The following is a 16,953-nucleotide window of genomic DNA, read 5'->3' as shown; positions in this document are numbered from 1 at the left end:
AATATATATATGCCAAGAAAATATCCTCCATAGCTTTACACCACCAGGTGAGACCAGGAAATGTTTGGTGATGATGCACAAACTGTAGGTTTCCTGTTCTTAACTGGCAAGAGAAGACCACCCAGTATGGTCTTCTGCTTTAATGTTTGATGTAGTGTGCATTGAGAGATGCTCTTCTGCATATCTTGGTTGCAGCCAGCTGTTATTTGAGTAACTGTTGCCTTCCTTTCAGCTAAAACAGCCCAGCCACTATTCTCCAACTTCTGGCATCAACAGGGCATTTTCACCCAGTGAAGAGAGAAGAGAGAGTGCTCCCCATTTATAATAAAGCAAATATTGATTTTCAGCCTCCATCGAATGAATTCCTCTAAAAAAAAAAAAAAAAAAATAACATTGTCATTTCTGCCTAAATATGAAAAACACATCTGATCATACAATCAATCACTTTATTAAATAATAAACATATTTACATGCCATCAAAATCCAGGAAACATTAAAATAGAGAATGTGAAGTATATCACTAAGCCAGTTGTACAAAATGAGGCTCTTGTGGAAAGGCTTTCCAGAGTTACTGCAGTCAGATGATGGTCGGAACAAACAACCCGAACTGGGAATTTTTTTGGCAGGTAGTTTCTTCAACAGTTTTCAGCCATAGGCGTATTTGTCTGTGATGCCTTTCTCATTTGGAGTTATCTGCCCACTCAGTTTCATTAAGAGCTTCACAATAAGGCCAGCCTGAAGGGAAAGAATAGACCTTAAAGGTTAACAACCATATATATTTCAATAAATATTATTTGGATTTCAAGAAAAGCTTTATTACCTGTTTTGTGTGCACAATGAAGTTCATTTTGTTGTCACCACTGTGTATCTGGAAATACTGGTCTGCATGTCCAAGCTGCCATATAAACGTGCTATACTCTAAACTGATGAGAAGGACCTGCAAGAGAAGAAGTGTAATAAAATGTCACATCAAGCTTCTTCAACTAAAACTTAAAAACCAACAAAAATACAGCATTATCGTTTAATCTATCCTATGGTAATCCCAGAGGGAATATTTAAGTAAAAATCTAACTAATCTAAGAATGCAAGTTCAAATACATTCTGTAGATGCAAACGGCTTTGTGCTATTGTGCTTCAATCAAGCACGTATTGCATATGCTTTAAAAACAGGCAAATTCGTGTGGGAGGGCCCATGCTCATAGTCATCTATCCATTTGCTCCACCAAGCTGAAGAATAAGTAGCTTTGTAGCTTTACATTCACAAACTAGAGCTTAAAACATAAAAAAAAACAAAAATTTAAAAACCCAGCAAAACGGCATTTTACCTTAGTTTCCATGTTCATGAGATGCAGTCCCTTTGTGTTCACCCCCACGTAGACACGGATGACTTTGTGGTTGCTTGCGCTGGCCTTTGTGTAGACCTGGCCTGTGAAGAAAGCTGCTCCGTAGGTCGGGATGTCCCAGCAGTTCTGCAAGAAGAGCCGCTGCAGGTGGTGCATCTCTTTACTGACCCCCTCGCTGGTGCTCAGAGCCTGTTGGTGAGAGAGGGACAGGACCTGATGTCACCTCAGGGAACACTGAAATGTATTTAAAAGATAAAAAGCAATTAAAATAAAAACACAAGTGTACTTTATACTCATGAAGAATCCTGTTGGTCCAGTGGTATGCTTTGCTTTTCACCTTGGATATCGGCACGATTGATTTGAGGTTTTCCTCACTGTTTACATAAAGCACAGATTTTATCCGAATGCAAATAAATCAGTTTGTTAGAGCAGATATTAAAAGTGATTTAAACACAAAATATGATTAGTCTCTTACTTGAGGAACCCTTGCTTGTGCTTCTTACTCTCATAGTTGCCATAGATGATTTGCAGGAGGAGGCTGGCCAGCGTGATCAGCTTGTTGTCTGGAGCAGGGAAGAAGCCCTTGAGAAGGCAGTGCCGGGCCTCGTCAAACAGGATAAGGATGGCCAGCGGATCCTCCACCTGAAACAAAGCCACCAGCAGGAAGCTGATGAAGAGCTCTCAAAACATTTCGAGTTGAGCTGTCACTGATGCTTAGGTGGTGAAAGTGACCTACCTTTTTCTCAATTTCAAGGGGCAGTCGGACATCCCTGCGGAGGAAGAGCTGTGGCGTTTCCCTTTGAGGATCCAGCACTGTGAGATCTGTCACAATCTCAGTCCAGATCCGGAGGTGCTGCAGGGGTTTGTGGTACGGCTTCAGCTGCAGGTCTAACACACAAAACCACACGCACACAAATCTTTCTGGGATCTTGCAGTGACACCACTAACTACAGCTTTTGGTCTTTATTGCATTGATGTTACTAAATTAAATAAATAAATACATACATTTGGAAAAAAAAGAAACGAGTGGACTCACGGAGGTTCTCTGAGCAGATCCAGATGGTGAAGTATTGCTGGGTCTCCTGAGACAGACGCATCCCCTCCATGATCTGCTGCACAGTTGTGTTGTTGCCATGCTTGAGCTCTACAGAGCGATACGAGCCGTCCATGCGGTAGATGCGCACCTTCTCGTACTGTGGATCACAAACAGCACAAATGGTGGATTTCTTAATATTAAGTTTAAAGTCAAAAGACACGACGCTTTATTCTTTATGCCATCTTACACCCCGTACACACCAACAAAAACTCGCGGGCAACAGTACTCTCGCGATATAACAGAAAACAAGTTAACAATCTTTCTCTTAAAAATAAAAGTATAAACCTCTCTTTAAAACATTTGTATACATATATATGTAAACAAAAAAACTTGTCAACATTGTTGAACATTCAGGAAACATTTCAATACACTTCGCTTTACTTAAAGCATACTATAACACTAAAAAGTGTTATATCAGAAGGAAGCTGTCATGTCTGCTCTGTGTTGTTATAACTGCACATGTGCATGTGTTTTACTGGATACCCCTTTTCTTCAAACAAGGAAAAAAAATATCAAAATGAGTGAACGCATCTATGCCAGACTCAATATCAACAACATATAAGGTTAATTAAACATGGCACGAGCAAACAAACTAAACAATGACTAGCTCATTATGAAAAAGCATGAAAAACACAGCTACAAAAATCCACAAGCTTTGCTGCTATAATCCCAGAGCTTTCATGACTCAACCCCTCAGGGCCATTCCTTTGCCCAATATCAGAAACATAATTCTTTATGGAGTGCTGGTTTCTATTTAAGGAAAAGACAATAATGACATGCAAAATAAGAGTGAAACATGGCTTAGTCCTGGGAATGTCTGACACCTTTGACTGTTCTTGAAGGAATATCACCAACAGGCGATCAAAAAAAAAAAAAAAAAAAAAAAAAAAAAACTTAACTGCCAGGGAATTACATTCACAAGTCACTTTAGGTACAACTTTCCAATTGCTTATCAACACAACCCATTACATGGGAACAAGTCATTGCATTAAGACAAGTAGACATGGTCAAGATGACCTGCTGTAGTTAAAACGGGGAAGAATTGTGATAAAGGTGACTTTGAACGTGGCATCAGAGATCAACTTGGTTATTATCTTGCCCAAGGATCCTCTGGCACGCAGACTGGAGCAACCAGGGATCAACCCAGCAACCTTCCAATTGGTGCACGACGTGCTCCTGAGCTACAGCCACCTCATCTGGATTAGGATCTAAAGCAGCATTTATATTCTCATCAAACTCCTCAATTATGTTTTATTGTTTATTATTTTTGTTATTACCATTTTATGTACTGTGATGCCTTTAGGATGCCATATTTGTTTAACAACTATTATGTTACATTAAAATACAACAACAACAACAACGCCTGCAAATCAATCAGCAAAAATATATGCATTGGGAAGTCTATACTTATGGGCTTAAGTATGCTGAAGTGTATTTAGAAATAATTGCAAACTTTATCTCGATAACATCCTGAAAAGGCTGTTGTTCCACACAAAGGAATAACAAATAGTGTAACTGTGTGACTCACTGGTTTGCTGTTGGCTTGCTGCAGAAGTTTCACAGTCTCCTCCCACTCGTTCTGTTTGTTCTCCTCGCACACTTGGAACGGCGATCTCTTCTGCTGGTCTTCTATGTGCTATTGGTGGAGGAGTCAGTATCATGACATAGTGATTAATGTTTACCACTTTATTATGTAGTATGTGGATACTGATAAAAGACAAATCAGCAATTATTATTATTATTATTATTATTATTACTACAAACCAATAAAAAAAAAGTTACATTTAGCTGCAACAGGATTTCTTTGAAGTAATAATAAAAAAAAAGAAAAAGAAAAAAGTGTTAAATTTGTACCCGGTCGATCTCAGGGTGCTGCAGCAGCAGTTGGACGATCTCTGCGTGGCCTCCTCGGGCTGCAAAGTGCAGGGGGGAGCTGAGCTGGCCGTTCAGCAGGTTGGGATTACAGTTACCCTTCTCCAGCAGCAGCTTGGTTGCCTCAACTTTACCGTGCCTGGATAGAACCACATAAATATCAAACTTAAACATAAGTAATGGAAAAAAAAAAAAGAAAAAAAAAGACCAGGAAAATAAGAAATTTTGGATACTTTTAAGCCTTTCTTGAGCTATCAGATGAGCAGGAGACTCACCAGCAGGCATAGTGTATGGGAGCCCAGTGATCGTTGTCCAGCTGCTTGACTGAGAAACCGCTGTCCAGAAGCTTAGAGATCAGCTCAGTGTCTCCTTCCAGGGCGCTGCGGTGGAGAGGAAAGTCGTCCACCCACTGGTGATCCCTGTGGAGACAGGAATTTATGCTGAAGAGAACAGTGACTAAACATGACTTCAGTTCAAGGCATCCACGTTGTTAATCAAGACTGTCCAGTGCGCCCCAAAAAGAGACAAAGTTAGACACAAAGTCGATAGCAGTTAACCAAAACAAGCCCTCACTTGTCTTCTGTCACACAGTTGGGTCCATGCTGCCATTTCTCCCTCTTGGGGATCTGGATCTTGGAATAGTCTGGTGCCCCAAGCCCAAAGTATGGGTTGATGATAACTTTGTCCACCTGCAGACAAAACGAAAGGAGGGCGATTTAAGTTTCCAAATCCACCAGAAGAATTATGTTTCTTTGCATATATAAAGCCTTACCCTGTTGGTGTACTGCAGATCTGAGCCGTAGAGTGGATTCAGGATGCACATGTCAGCCTTCTCCAGGGACATCATCTTGCTCTTGATCTCCAGAGCAGTGTAGCCCATGTGCAGACCCTCATCACTCAGTTTGCCCTCGCTGCTGTAAGCCGGATTGCTTACGTTGGTCTTCACCCGCTCCACGGGTGCTGGTCTGAATAAAGCAGGGATGGCATGAGGCACAGTGTGCTGCTCTGCTAACCATCTGCGGAGGGGAAAGAAGCAAAGGGAAGGGGCGTTTACCTCTGACAAAAATCGCAGAGCTAAAGAGCACATTTACAGACTTCTCTTTACTTGTCTAAAGCCAGGAGCATCTTGGAGGTGACGGAGCAGAAGTGAGTGCTGGTCTCACTGCACACCCGCATTATGTCGTGGAAGCAGTAAAAGCTGGGGCTCCCGGGGCTGTGGACAGGCTTGCTGTTGTCTGTATAGAAGGACTCATTAATCTACTGCATGCACAGCTTAAACTTTGTTAAACGTTAAATAAAATTAGCTAGATCAGTTCAGGATGAGATATAGTTTACTTACCTTTAACACTGACTGGTACAACAAAAAGTGAGGCTTCTTTCCCTTCATTGTCACCTTCAAGAATAAATTTCTTCATGTGCACCACACGCTTTCCTGCACAGCAAAAACACTGGTTAGATCAGTGGTTCCTAACTCTCCCCCCAAACAACAGTTTAATAAATCAGCTTGTGCACAAATGCGTCAGCCTCACCAGCGCAGCTTTGGTTACTGGAGAGCGGTTTGATCGTTTCATCAACATAATCCAATATGGATTTGGATTTGTCTCCTCCTGCTTTGAGCTTTGTTGCCAGAAGGACTTTCTTTCTTTTCTTCTCCTTCCCCTCTAAAGGCACTTCTTTTAAAAGGATCTACCCAGACGCCAGAGGAAAAACATGCAAACAGAGGCTCAGTTAGAAACTCCAGTGGGTCTGAATTCACTGAAGGGTGTTTATTATTCATGCATACAGCAGTGATATGCCCAAACCAACAATACATTACAGGACATCAGTGTTCTTTCCACCTCACTGTAAGACGTCGAGGACAGTGTGTTAACTGATTGTCTGCCTACCTCATAGGCTTTGGCTCTGTATTCTTTCGAGCTCAGGCTGACTTGATTCTTCGGACGAAGCACAGCAACAAACACATCCTCGAGGGTGTCCTTGTTGCCCATCGTGGCGTCTTTTCCTCAGACCTGAGAAAATATGCTACATGGGGGCCAAATGCCGTGGAGAGACATGCCTAAAACATGGGGGAAAAAATATCAAAAAAGGTGAAGGTTGCTAAGAAAAGTAATTCAGTGTTTGAGCAGTGACACTCAGTCTATACACAGGTTTAACTGATCACAGAGCGCCTACACTTTAGAAACTTTGGATTCCAACACCAAAGCAAGTGACCGACCTGGAGCCCCACAGCTCTCACTGCCAAAACCAATCACCCATTCACACAATTTTATAATGTCCAACGTTGTTTAATGCTGTCACCACGTGGACAGAGAAAGTGAACACACCCATGTGGGAGTTTGCAGTTACATGCAAACTAAATGTGCTTAACACAGAAGATCAAAAACATAAAACCTGTGGCAGTGAAAACAGCAAAATACAGCAACCCACCCCCATCACCACCTATTTAGTGATTAAAAAGGGTCAAGTCTGTTTTTAAATTTATGCACAGTTGTAACTGATCTCAGGTGAGCTTGTTCCAAAGAACTGGACCACAATAACTGCAAGCACCTTCAACACACTTGGATCTAATTCTGGGAATCTGGACCTGGATCTGGACCAGGTCAGATAGGGTTGTAAACAGTGTGTCTGTGAAGGTTCTCAGTCATCCAGTAAACAGTGGGCAAGTCAGAGATATACCGGGTGTGTTGAGGGCAAACCATTAAAATACTTTTATTAGTTAATAAAGCTTTCAAAGGCAATTTTATAATTTTAATGGGAACAAATTAAGTTCCTTCAATACTGAGGCAATATGCTCAAACTTTCATGTGCCTGTAAGGACTGTGTGCCATGTTGTGATCTTAAGTCATCCTACTGATGAGTTGGGTAATCCAGTGAATAGAGCGTTACAATAATCTAACCTGCTTGATGTGATTGCATGAACCAATTTCCCAGTCAGTTTGAGATAAGGATTTTCTAACGTCAGATATATTTTAAGGGATAGAAAGCACTTCTAGTAACCTTATTGATGTCATAATCCAACCTGGGATCAATGTCCAGAACTGCTGATTTGTTAACTTGCTCACTGTGTATCTGTGTAGGGCTGATGCATATGAACACATTTTCTGTTTCCGTCGTTGTTTCTGGCTGTCTTCTAGCACTTGCGGGTGTAGCACTTATGCTGCACCCAAAGTAAGTGTGGTAAGAACTGCTGCAAACTTCACTCTCAAGTTTGACTTAACAGCTGTGGAGTTGTGAAGCATAGCGGTGCACCATAGAGAACCTTTTAACCCCGTCCTCCTCGATGCCTTTTGTCTTGTACAACATAAAATATTCACAAAGACCACGTTTACCACACTGAGGTAGTACCCCCCTCCCCCAAACCAATCACACAATTTAATGAACACCTCGTAAACACACGAAGTGTAAGATTAGACCTGCTGCCAAATTTACACAGAAATCAGAAAAAGAGAAAATATCCAGTGACCGGCAGTTCTAAGGTGACAATGCCCTGCTGATGCCATAGCAAGGCAACAACAACTCAAATAGGTAAAAGGTATGCAGAAGAGCACCCTGACGCAGAAGACCACACCAAGTACCACAGCTGTCAGCTAAGAACAGAACAATTCACAGGGGCTCACCATAATTGGACAACAGAAGAATGGAAAAGCATTTCTGCTGCTACGATCAAATGGTAGCGTCAGAATAATCCACAGTTCAGCCTGCCGCTGGTGGTGTAACAGTGTGGGAGATATTTTACTGGCATACTTTGGCCTCTTTAGTACCATCAGAGCCTCATTTACACTGCACAGCCCACCTGAGTATTTTTGTTGACCATGTCCATCTCTTTACGACTACGGTGCAGGATAACACACCATGTAACAAGCTCAAATATTCTCAAACTGCTTTAAAATATACCTCTACATATATATTCTTTTATTATTTCATATTGTATACCTACTATTTTTAATTTTGTAGTGTATTTACACCGTTTTATTTATTGTATCTTATTTTTAGTCACTTTTGAACTGCATATAAATAAGTAAAATATAATTTAACACACAGTAAAACTAGTAAGAGTCATCTCAGAGACAAACTTGTTGAGTTCAAAGACAGGTCACGCCCCGGAAACCAGGCTCGGCTGTCTTTCAACTGTTATTACACGGACACCTTTACATGTTGTATTTTATACACACACACGGTATACACTGTCGTATTCAACCAGTTGTCATACATTTCCTTGTCCACGTTAAACGACAGAACTTTTAGAGGGGAGTCAGCAGCAGTAGCTGGGATGCTACATTCATCTTCATCAATGTTTTTTTCCGCTTTTCCGAGCAGCTGAAACTTACCGAAAGCGACGTGACTTTCTTTCAAAACCACCAAACGGAGCTTTCCTCGGCTCTCCGCTCGTCTTAATTGGGTTAAATTAGCGGTCTGAAGCCGGGAGGTTGCCCCAGTACCGCTTCCAGGAGCAGTTATTTTTGGGTTGAGGTAGTTGCAGGCCTTTTTAAGACGGGGCAGGGCTGCAGAGAAACAGAGGAATCACGTTACGTTTGAGTGCAGCAGCTGCGGCAGGACGACAGAGGACTCTGCTGGTGAGGGGGACCACGTACACTCAATAACAAAGCATGAGCGTCAGGTAGCGTCTGCTGTGCTCCGTAAGACTTATTTATGGATATATTTAAAAAAAAAAAAAATCAAATCTATCTCTAATTTTGTGAGTTTTTCAGAATTTCAATATGATTTATTGTCCTCTTAAAAGACCGCCTCCCCCGAAAAATCTATGGAAGCTTGTTAAATATTTTTTTTGAATTGTCATCCATAAGTCAAAATTTCAGGTCATTAGCTCAAATTTTGACTTACAGGCTTTGAAATGTTGAGATATTTTGACATAATAACATAATAATCATTCAGAAGTTTTACAAGTAGTAGTACGAGTTTCGCTTGCTATGAAGGCTATATGCAATTTTTAGGATAATAAAAAATACATTTTGAATTGAATATTATAGCCAACAGCTAATATAGATAGATAGATAGATAGATAGATAGATAGATAGATAGATAGATAGATATTTTAGATGTTTCTCCGCTAGAGGGGTGTATAAAGCAAATAAACGTATGTATTAATTGGATCAGTTGTATAACTTAAGCTAGCGATGTCTTTTATTAACCATAATGAATTAGCAAATTTAACAGATAAATGTGTGTTAAATATATCCTGATCATTGATATTCCTCACATTAGTTCCCACACTTTCTCACAGTCTTCAACCCTGACTGATAAAAAGGGAAAAAAATTTATGTATATATTTGAAGAACTGGTGAAACTCACTGTCAAAAGCGACCTCCCAAATCACTTCGACTTGAAATTTCAAGTTAATTTTTCAGAGGTTTGTGTTATTAAGCTGAAATTTTGAGGAAATCTGAAACTATGCGTTTTGTTTTTTTAATTTTTTTTACAGGCAGACTCAAATTTCCATATAGGAAAATCGAAAGCTGACAGGAACTCTGGGAAAGAGTGTGGGGGAATAACACACTGGGGGTGGTTTTGGGGCAACCTTGAACCCATACCTCTACATATGGGTTTTGCATATGGGTCACCTGCTCAACCAAGTGAGCTGCACAGTAGATTCACCCCAGTGCTATTTATGCTTAAAGCGTAATCATAATTCATGAATTATGTAGTCTGTACTCTAACAGGCTTCTTTAAACCCAGAATAATTACTACATTGTTGAACTCAGTGAAAGAAAGGAATGTATTAAATAGACATCAAGTTCTCATGAAGTCAAGTCAATTGTTTTGCTGGTATTATGATAGCAGTTTCTGTTTCAGAGAGCCACTTTTCAAAAGGAACTGAAGTATGGATATAAATAAAATTCTTGTGAGTTTATTAACTGTGTAGTGGGGTTTGGTTTCTAGCAGCTCAGCAGACTGAGTTATTAGAGAAGTTCCAGACTTGCCCCTCATGAATTGACTTTATTTTTTTTGCTGCAGCTTTATTTCACAAATATACAACTTGACTGTATAATAATTCATACATTTTATTGTATAAAATTTCAGCATCTATTGAGGCGCAGCACAAAGCAGCTGAACATTATAGTGGTAACTCTGAAAGCAGTATACATTGTCAAGACAACAAGTAAGATGCTGCAGTACAACCATCCAGTGCAGCTCAAGTGCTCAAATGAAAACATGGCTTTGGTCTTACATATATTTTTATATAATAGCATAATTTATTTTTTTTAAATCCACAGCTGAGAGTCCTGATTGGTCCCCTTGTTAGTACCACCAGACTCAAAGGATGTCCTCTCTCCTTGTGGGGCTTAGGATGCTTGGGGTTTGCACTCGCTGAGCACCTCCTGCATCTTCTCCTGGATGTCCTGCACCCTGCCAGTCCACTTCTCGCGCACTTCATCTTCATCGTCCTCTGTAACAGCTGTGTAGCCCATGAGGGCGATGAGGCCCATGTGGAAGAGGTGGGTGATGTGTGAACAGCGGCGCTCCATGATTTCTCGGTCGCCTTCACAGTGTTCAAAGTACACTTTTAGCAGCGGTTTTCCGAATAGCGTTTGTGTACCCACCACGCCACGATAATACACATCCAGGCTCATGTCAGACTTGTCCCTCTCATAAATCTTCTCAAAGGTCTCCATGTGGCGCGTGGCGTTGCCTGGATCTTTCTTCACCAGTGCCACCATGTTGTTGAAGGCATTGTACTGGTGCTTGATGTACTCCTCGTACTTGCCGTAGGTTTCGTTCACCTCGTCAATGTGGATCTTCTTCAGGCATTCCTGGTTCTTCTGAGAGATGCTCTGTAGTTTGGTGTGGATCGCTTGAAAGTCCTTCTCCAGAGGATGATCCTCTTCATCCATCAGGCCCTTGCGAGCCACTCCAACCAGGGAAGAGACAACACCAAAGATGGGGTCAATGGAGGAGGCGAAGGAGGAAACCTTCTCCACACAGCACAACACTTTGGCTGCGGTCTTCTTGATTTGTGCTGAATCAGCCATCACTGCTGTTTTTCTTCTGCCAAGTTAAAAGTGCACACAGAGTGAATCTGGAGAGACAGAACAAAAGATTTTAAGGTTAAACAGACTAATACTTATACAGCACCTTTCTGCTCTATTTGAGCACTCAAAGTGCTTTCTTCTTAAAAGCTTCATTCACCAAAAAACTTTTCACCTAATATTCACACACTGACACTGGATCGAAAACATCTGGAGCAATTAAGGGTTTAGTATACTCCCCAAGGTTGCTTTGATATCCAGACTAGAGGAGTCAGGGATTGAACCACCGATCTTTCAACTGGTAGATAGCCCTCTCTACTTACTGGCCCTTTAAAACTGCATCCACACTGTGCTAGATATAGCATATGACCACACCAGCTTTAACTCTGAACTGGGTCGCAAATCCCTCTTTTTCTTATGGCTGCTCCCGTCACTCATCCAAGTGACCTCTTCAGAAGTCATCTAAGTGCTACATCAAGATAAACAGAATCCACTTTTTGACATGTTTTGTTAACTATTTTATCATTTGTTTGCCACTACAATTAAATACCCTTCCAAAAAAATTCCCCGCTGGAATGAAAGCCTGGCCACGTTTTGCACCTAACAGGTGTGTTAAGTCACAAACGTTTCCCCCCTTTTCACAGGCCAACTAAAAGCAAGCTAACTGCTGGCATACACACATGTCACCAGCTGCTGCCTATGCACCATATCGTGTAGAGTAATACTTAAAGGTGTCATCTTACACTTAATGTTATGGGCAACATGTGACAGGGAAGGCATGTGTCATTACTGATAAACCTTTTGGTGTTTTCTAAGTTTTTCATGTAAAAACACAAGGAAGAATTTTGTTAACAAAGTAAAAGTCCAGTTCAGTGATACTTCATATGTGACAGAGCACAAAAAAGACCCACAAATAATCACGTCTATGATACGTGAGCAAACTTTTGTCATTTTATGTCAAAAAAAGTTAGTAATTCTTAGAAAACTTGTAACAACATATAGTTTAAGTTTAAAGAGAAGTATTCAGCTAAAATGAAACAAGCATGGTTTTATAATTTCAATCACCGGCATTTTGTTTGCAGTAAAGCACAAAAAATACATTTTTATGCAAAATAATATGTTAAAGACTCAAAGATGATCAATTCTTAATGACGTAAAGAAGGATATAAGCGAATCCTTTCATTTAGGAAGCATAAACCGAGACAATTTACTGAATGATTACTTACCACATCAGTGTAAATGTTCATCTGTGAAACTATGCATCCACATCTAATAGCAGTGCATCTTTGTCATACTTCTAGCATTAATCATCAATCTCAATGTTGTCGTGCTGGAAAAATAACTCAGGGATAACAGTAGGTGTGTCTATTTGTAGTAACACTAGAAAGACTGGAAACAAAGAAATGGCTCCAGGTTGTGAACTTCAGTAGATCATCTACTGAGCACTTTCAATCCCAGAAGCTATTTCTTTTGGCAGCTTCAACCTAAACCCAGTCTCGGGATTGTGTTGCTGTTTGTTTCCAAGCTTGTTTCTCTCATTTCCTGATTCTCTGCCTCTCCTACATGAATCACCCTAGCATGCTGCTACCAGTCCCCCCTATCAAACTCGCTTTCAAATAGACTCTAAACACCCTTCAGATCAGAGACTGTGAAGCACAGAAGGCAGATGTTTACTCACCAAAGATAAAACTGCTGGTTATCCTCAGTCTACTGCAGCCGTCTGGCTTTGCCTTCCACCATTTTCCACCCTATAGTCAAATAAGGACAACCCCTTCCTGCCAAATAAGGGAGCAGATACAAGGAAGTGAGTCATGCGTGCTCTGTGCTGATTGGCTGAGAGAGTCCATCTAGAAACACTGTGGCTGAAGCTCCAACCACATGCTGGAATACCAGCCCTTGTTGCCTTTTGTCATTGTTTTAATCATATGGTCACACACCTTCCCAACCAGTTTGGGTGACGAGATACTACAGAAATTATCAGTAAAATGAAGTGAAATGCATCATCGCGCCTAATGAGCAGAAACAAATGTCTCCCTATTGTCTTTGCTGCTTATGTGTGTTAGTATCAGTATCGTCATGAAAGAAATATTTATTCATTGTCTTTGCATTTATTCGTTCATTCATTTTTCAGGATGTGAGTTGAGACGAATAACAAAAGAAAACCTGTGTTTCTGGAAATGGCTTTGTTTACTAGTGAAAAAGAACATTTCAAGATACAGTATCACTGCCTGCTGACAGCAGCTTTCATTTGAATATTTTTCATACTAGTCACATAAAACTTACGTACACACTTTTATTTTTTTGGTATGTTTTCTTTTTAGCATTTCACGACATTTGAGACACAAAAATATAAAAATAAATGAATAAATATTGGCGCACTAAGAGTTTAGCAAGAGGAAATGTTATTTAAACCTAAGAGTTTTATGTTTATTTAAAATTACATCTGTTCACGAGGAAGTCAAATGGAGGAAGTCAAACAAAGTGTTACTTTTTGACCACCAGAATTGAGTCTAAGCTTTCGCCTCCTCTCTTATTTACAAAGGTCTCTCCATATTTTTTGATTTGGTTGACTTTTTACACTGGAAATTCAGATACAACCCCAAAGGGAAGAGAAAATATAATTTTTTACAACTTGGGTAAAGTGACCCTCTAATTATCCTAAAAAGTCTACACAGACTGAGTGCGCTTTTAGGAACAAGGTGACACACATACAGAAGGATCTTGAGTTTTACCAACATAAACAAATAAGGAAAATGTCTGCCTTAAACAAGAGGCTGGTCTAGGTTCAGTTTCAAAACTTGCCTTGCAAAGCCTGATTTTCCTGGTACAATGTCTGCTGGGAAAAACAGCCAATGACAGCAACAGGCCTGGCAGATTTAAGAGCGTGATGAAACTGATTTCATTCATAATGAAGAAGATAATGTTAAAAAAAATAGTGTCAGATATGTACAGATCGTGTAAGAGAAGCCATTCTGATAATCAGAGTCATTGGATCAAAGTCTCAAGTATCCAGAGGATTCCTGAGGTCATTATGCTGTCATTAAATATTAACCACTTTTTGAATTTGGACATCTGCCCTTATAGAAAACTTTATTTTTAATAGACCGTCTGTAGGTCCCAAGAGTACAAAGACCCAAGGCTACGCATCTCACGGTGAGATGAGGGAAAAGATAGGTCCAGATGAAGTGCCTACAGCCAAAGGCCAAGAGCCCTACACAACCAGAGGCAGTGGGCAGACTTCTCTGCTATTAGCTACAAAGATCCACTCGTAAATTATTCTTTTTTTTTCTTTGGTATATAAAATAAAACACTGACACTAGAGTGTGTGTGTGTGTGGCCCCTCGTCATACCATACAAGGCATAACTTCTTATCAACCTCTCCAGTCACCCCATACAGGATGCGACCTTTCAACGAACTAAGGTGTGTAAAAAGCAGAAGTGAGCAGTCCTGCACCTCAGATGAACAGAACCTTGTGGTTTCTAAATGTGTAAGGAAAAATTACAGCAACAAAGCTGCTTCTTCCATCATAGAAGGAGAAACATTTTATCAGCACACACACACAAGCAGTGGTTATATATATCTTAGCACAAATGACAATCTCAAAAGCATCAACTCTAACAGATACAACAGTCAGGAGCTCAACAAACAAGTCCAAGCATGTCTTTTATTTTTACTTTTTTATATTGAAAGACTTTTGTGATGTCTTGTTCTGTATAAAGTTTTACTTGATGCTAGTCAGAGACAATATTACCATTTATTTAATTTTAACATTAAACTTTCAGGATTTTCTGTCTCTGTTCGCATTCACCTGAAACTTCCTCTGGACACACCCTGAAGTCTTTGGTTAACTTTCCTAAGACAACACAAGTTTATTCACACGGTCACAGCATATGTGTTACACACATTCTGTATGAAGTACTTTATTTCATGTTTAAGTTTACATAGGAATACCTAAACCTTGAAAATAACTTTGGCACAGGTGGTCATATGAAGGATGAATTATTGCCCTGAAGATAATCAGCTGTTCCATCACAGATAGACTGGGCTTCTTTAAAAAAAAAAAAGGCTAAAAAAAACCCCATAATAATATATGATTAAAAAAGCATTTCCACCTTAGACTTTATTTGAAACATCCTTGAAGTCAACATAAAGTCACCCACTGGGATGTAGACTTCTGTCCAAAACCTGGAATCGGCCTTTTTAGCTTGTTTTGGAGCCACAGGTGGACTGCTATCTTATCAGGTAATACCACTAGGAGTACATACAAAGTAACTTAAGATCACAGTCAACATCTCACACTGGGTCAAAGGCCAGGGAATAAAAGTGTGTTTTTAAACCAGATTGCAAACCAACAAGTGAACCCACAATTTTTGAGCCACAACTTCAAAGCTCTGTCCCTTCTGAGTTTGAGTTGCATCTTTGAAACAAGCAAAAGCATCTGTTCTGCTGACCTGAGACAATGAGGTGGGATATATGGGTGCAGCAGCTCACACAGACAAAATGGGGCACAACCATTAAAAGACTTCAAGACAAATAAAAGGATTTTAATAATTACTGATAATGGATTTCTCATATGGGGCCAGAGAGCAAAAGTCCATACAGGGAGTGTCTAAAGTTTAGACCCAGTAGTACCTGCAACTTCTCTAGACTCTAAAGGACACAACCATCTCCTGATGTTGATAAGGCAGAGAGTGGACAGAGTATGCACCAGTGTGTGTAAGTGGAAAATAAACTTGACAGTTGTCTGCATAACAATGTAAGGAAATATTGTGTTTCCAGAAAATAGTGCAAAGTGATAGCAGGTGCAAAGAGAAAAGGAGCAGCCCAAGAATGCAGCCTTGTGGTTCCCCCCCCAGGGGAGGACAGCAGAGGTAGAGGTAAAACCATCAATGCTGACACAAAATTTCTGTCATAGAGTTAGTCCCTAAACAATTACAGAGCTGAGCCAGTAATGCCCACCCACTGCTCCAGCCTGGAGATGAGGATTTCACAGTACATTGTGTCAAAGGCAGCTGTTAAGTCCAAAAGCACAACTTGCACACATTCACCAGAATCAGTTGCTAAAAGAATATTATTAAAAAGCTTTACAAGAGTGGCTTTGGTGCTGCGGTGAGTTTTAAACTCAGACTGGAACACTTCCAGAATTGCTTTGTTCATACAGGAAGGACTTTAATGGGGTGTAGATATTTTTTTCCAGGAGGAGACAAAAAAAAGAGAGACTTGAAAGGTGGCTTGAAGTTTGATAAAAACAGGAGGGTCAAAGCCAGATATTTTCAGCAAGGGCAAATAATATACAAGTTATACTGAAAGTTATAAACAAGCATACTAGCTATAGACCCAAACCACTTTTTGTATTTGTCCATAAACATGAACAGCTGACATGAATGGCACTGACCATTGACTTGCATTTGGAGCCATTGAGTGGCCATTATACCAACTGCAGTTTTTGGCTCCATTTGATATTTTCTGCTTGTTTTCACAAGGAAACTATCAGGACAGCCAAGGATTATGTAAATACTCTTACAGTATCTAATAAAAACAGCACATAACACTGACAGTGATAAAATCTTATAAACACTGAACATTAAACACTCCACCTCCGCTGACTATTTGAGTAAAAAGCAGCATAGACATTAATTCATCATTTAAATATGG

General features: G+C 40.2%; 2 protein-coding genes across 2 annotated transcripts; both read right to left on the bottom strand.

Annotated features, from left to right (window-relative positions):
• Positions 1 to 446: 446 nt before the first annotated feature.
• krit1 (KRIT1 ankyrin repeat containing) lies at positions 447 to 8,768 on the bottom strand. Its single transcript, XM_085346017.1, has 17 exons — positions 8,640 to 8,768; positions 6,198 to 6,367; positions 5,841 to 5,997; positions 5,651 to 5,743; positions 5,417 to 5,546; positions 5,084 to 5,327; positions 4,885 to 5,000; positions 4,587 to 4,730; positions 4,294 to 4,450; positions 3,968 to 4,075; positions 2,380 to 2,536; positions 2,080 to 2,231; positions 1,819 to 1,985; positions 1,630 to 1,717; positions 1,326 to 1,532; positions 821 to 937; positions 447 to 735 (listed from the first exon to the last, which is right to left on the bottom strand). Exons 2-17 carry the CDS (start codon positions 6,297 to 6,299, stop codon positions 646 to 648), a joined length of 2,229 nt encoding a protein of 742 aa, XP_085202143.1. The 5' UTR covers positions 6,300 to 6,367; positions 8,640 to 8,768; the 3' UTR covers positions 447 to 645.
• A 1,680-nt stretch (positions 8,769 to 10,448) lies between these two features.
• On the bottom strand, positions 10,449 to 13,039 carry rpz2 (rapunzel 2). Its single transcript, XM_085346661.1, has 2 exons — positions 12,976 to 13,039; positions 10,449 to 11,347 (listed from the first exon to the last, which is right to left on the bottom strand). Exon 2 carries the CDS (start codon positions 11,298 to 11,300, stop codon positions 10,614 to 10,616), a length of 687 nt encoding a protein of 228 aa, XP_085202787.1. The 5' UTR covers positions 11,301 to 11,347; positions 12,976 to 13,039; the 3' UTR covers positions 10,449 to 10,613.
• Positions 13,040 to 16,953: the final 3,914 nt, after the last annotated feature.

This window comes from Diplotaxodon limnothrissa, linkage group LG22 (genome assembly GCF_057381915.1).
Source record: "Diplotaxodon limnothrissa isolate DT_005_m linkage group LG22, D_limnothrissa_male_GT1.1, whole genome shotgun sequence".
Classification (NCBI taxonomy): Eukaryota; Metazoa; Chordata; class Actinopteri; order Cichliformes; family Cichlidae; genus Diplotaxodon; species Diplotaxodon limnothrissa.
This window is presented reverse-complemented; position numbering and strand designations above follow the sequence as displayed.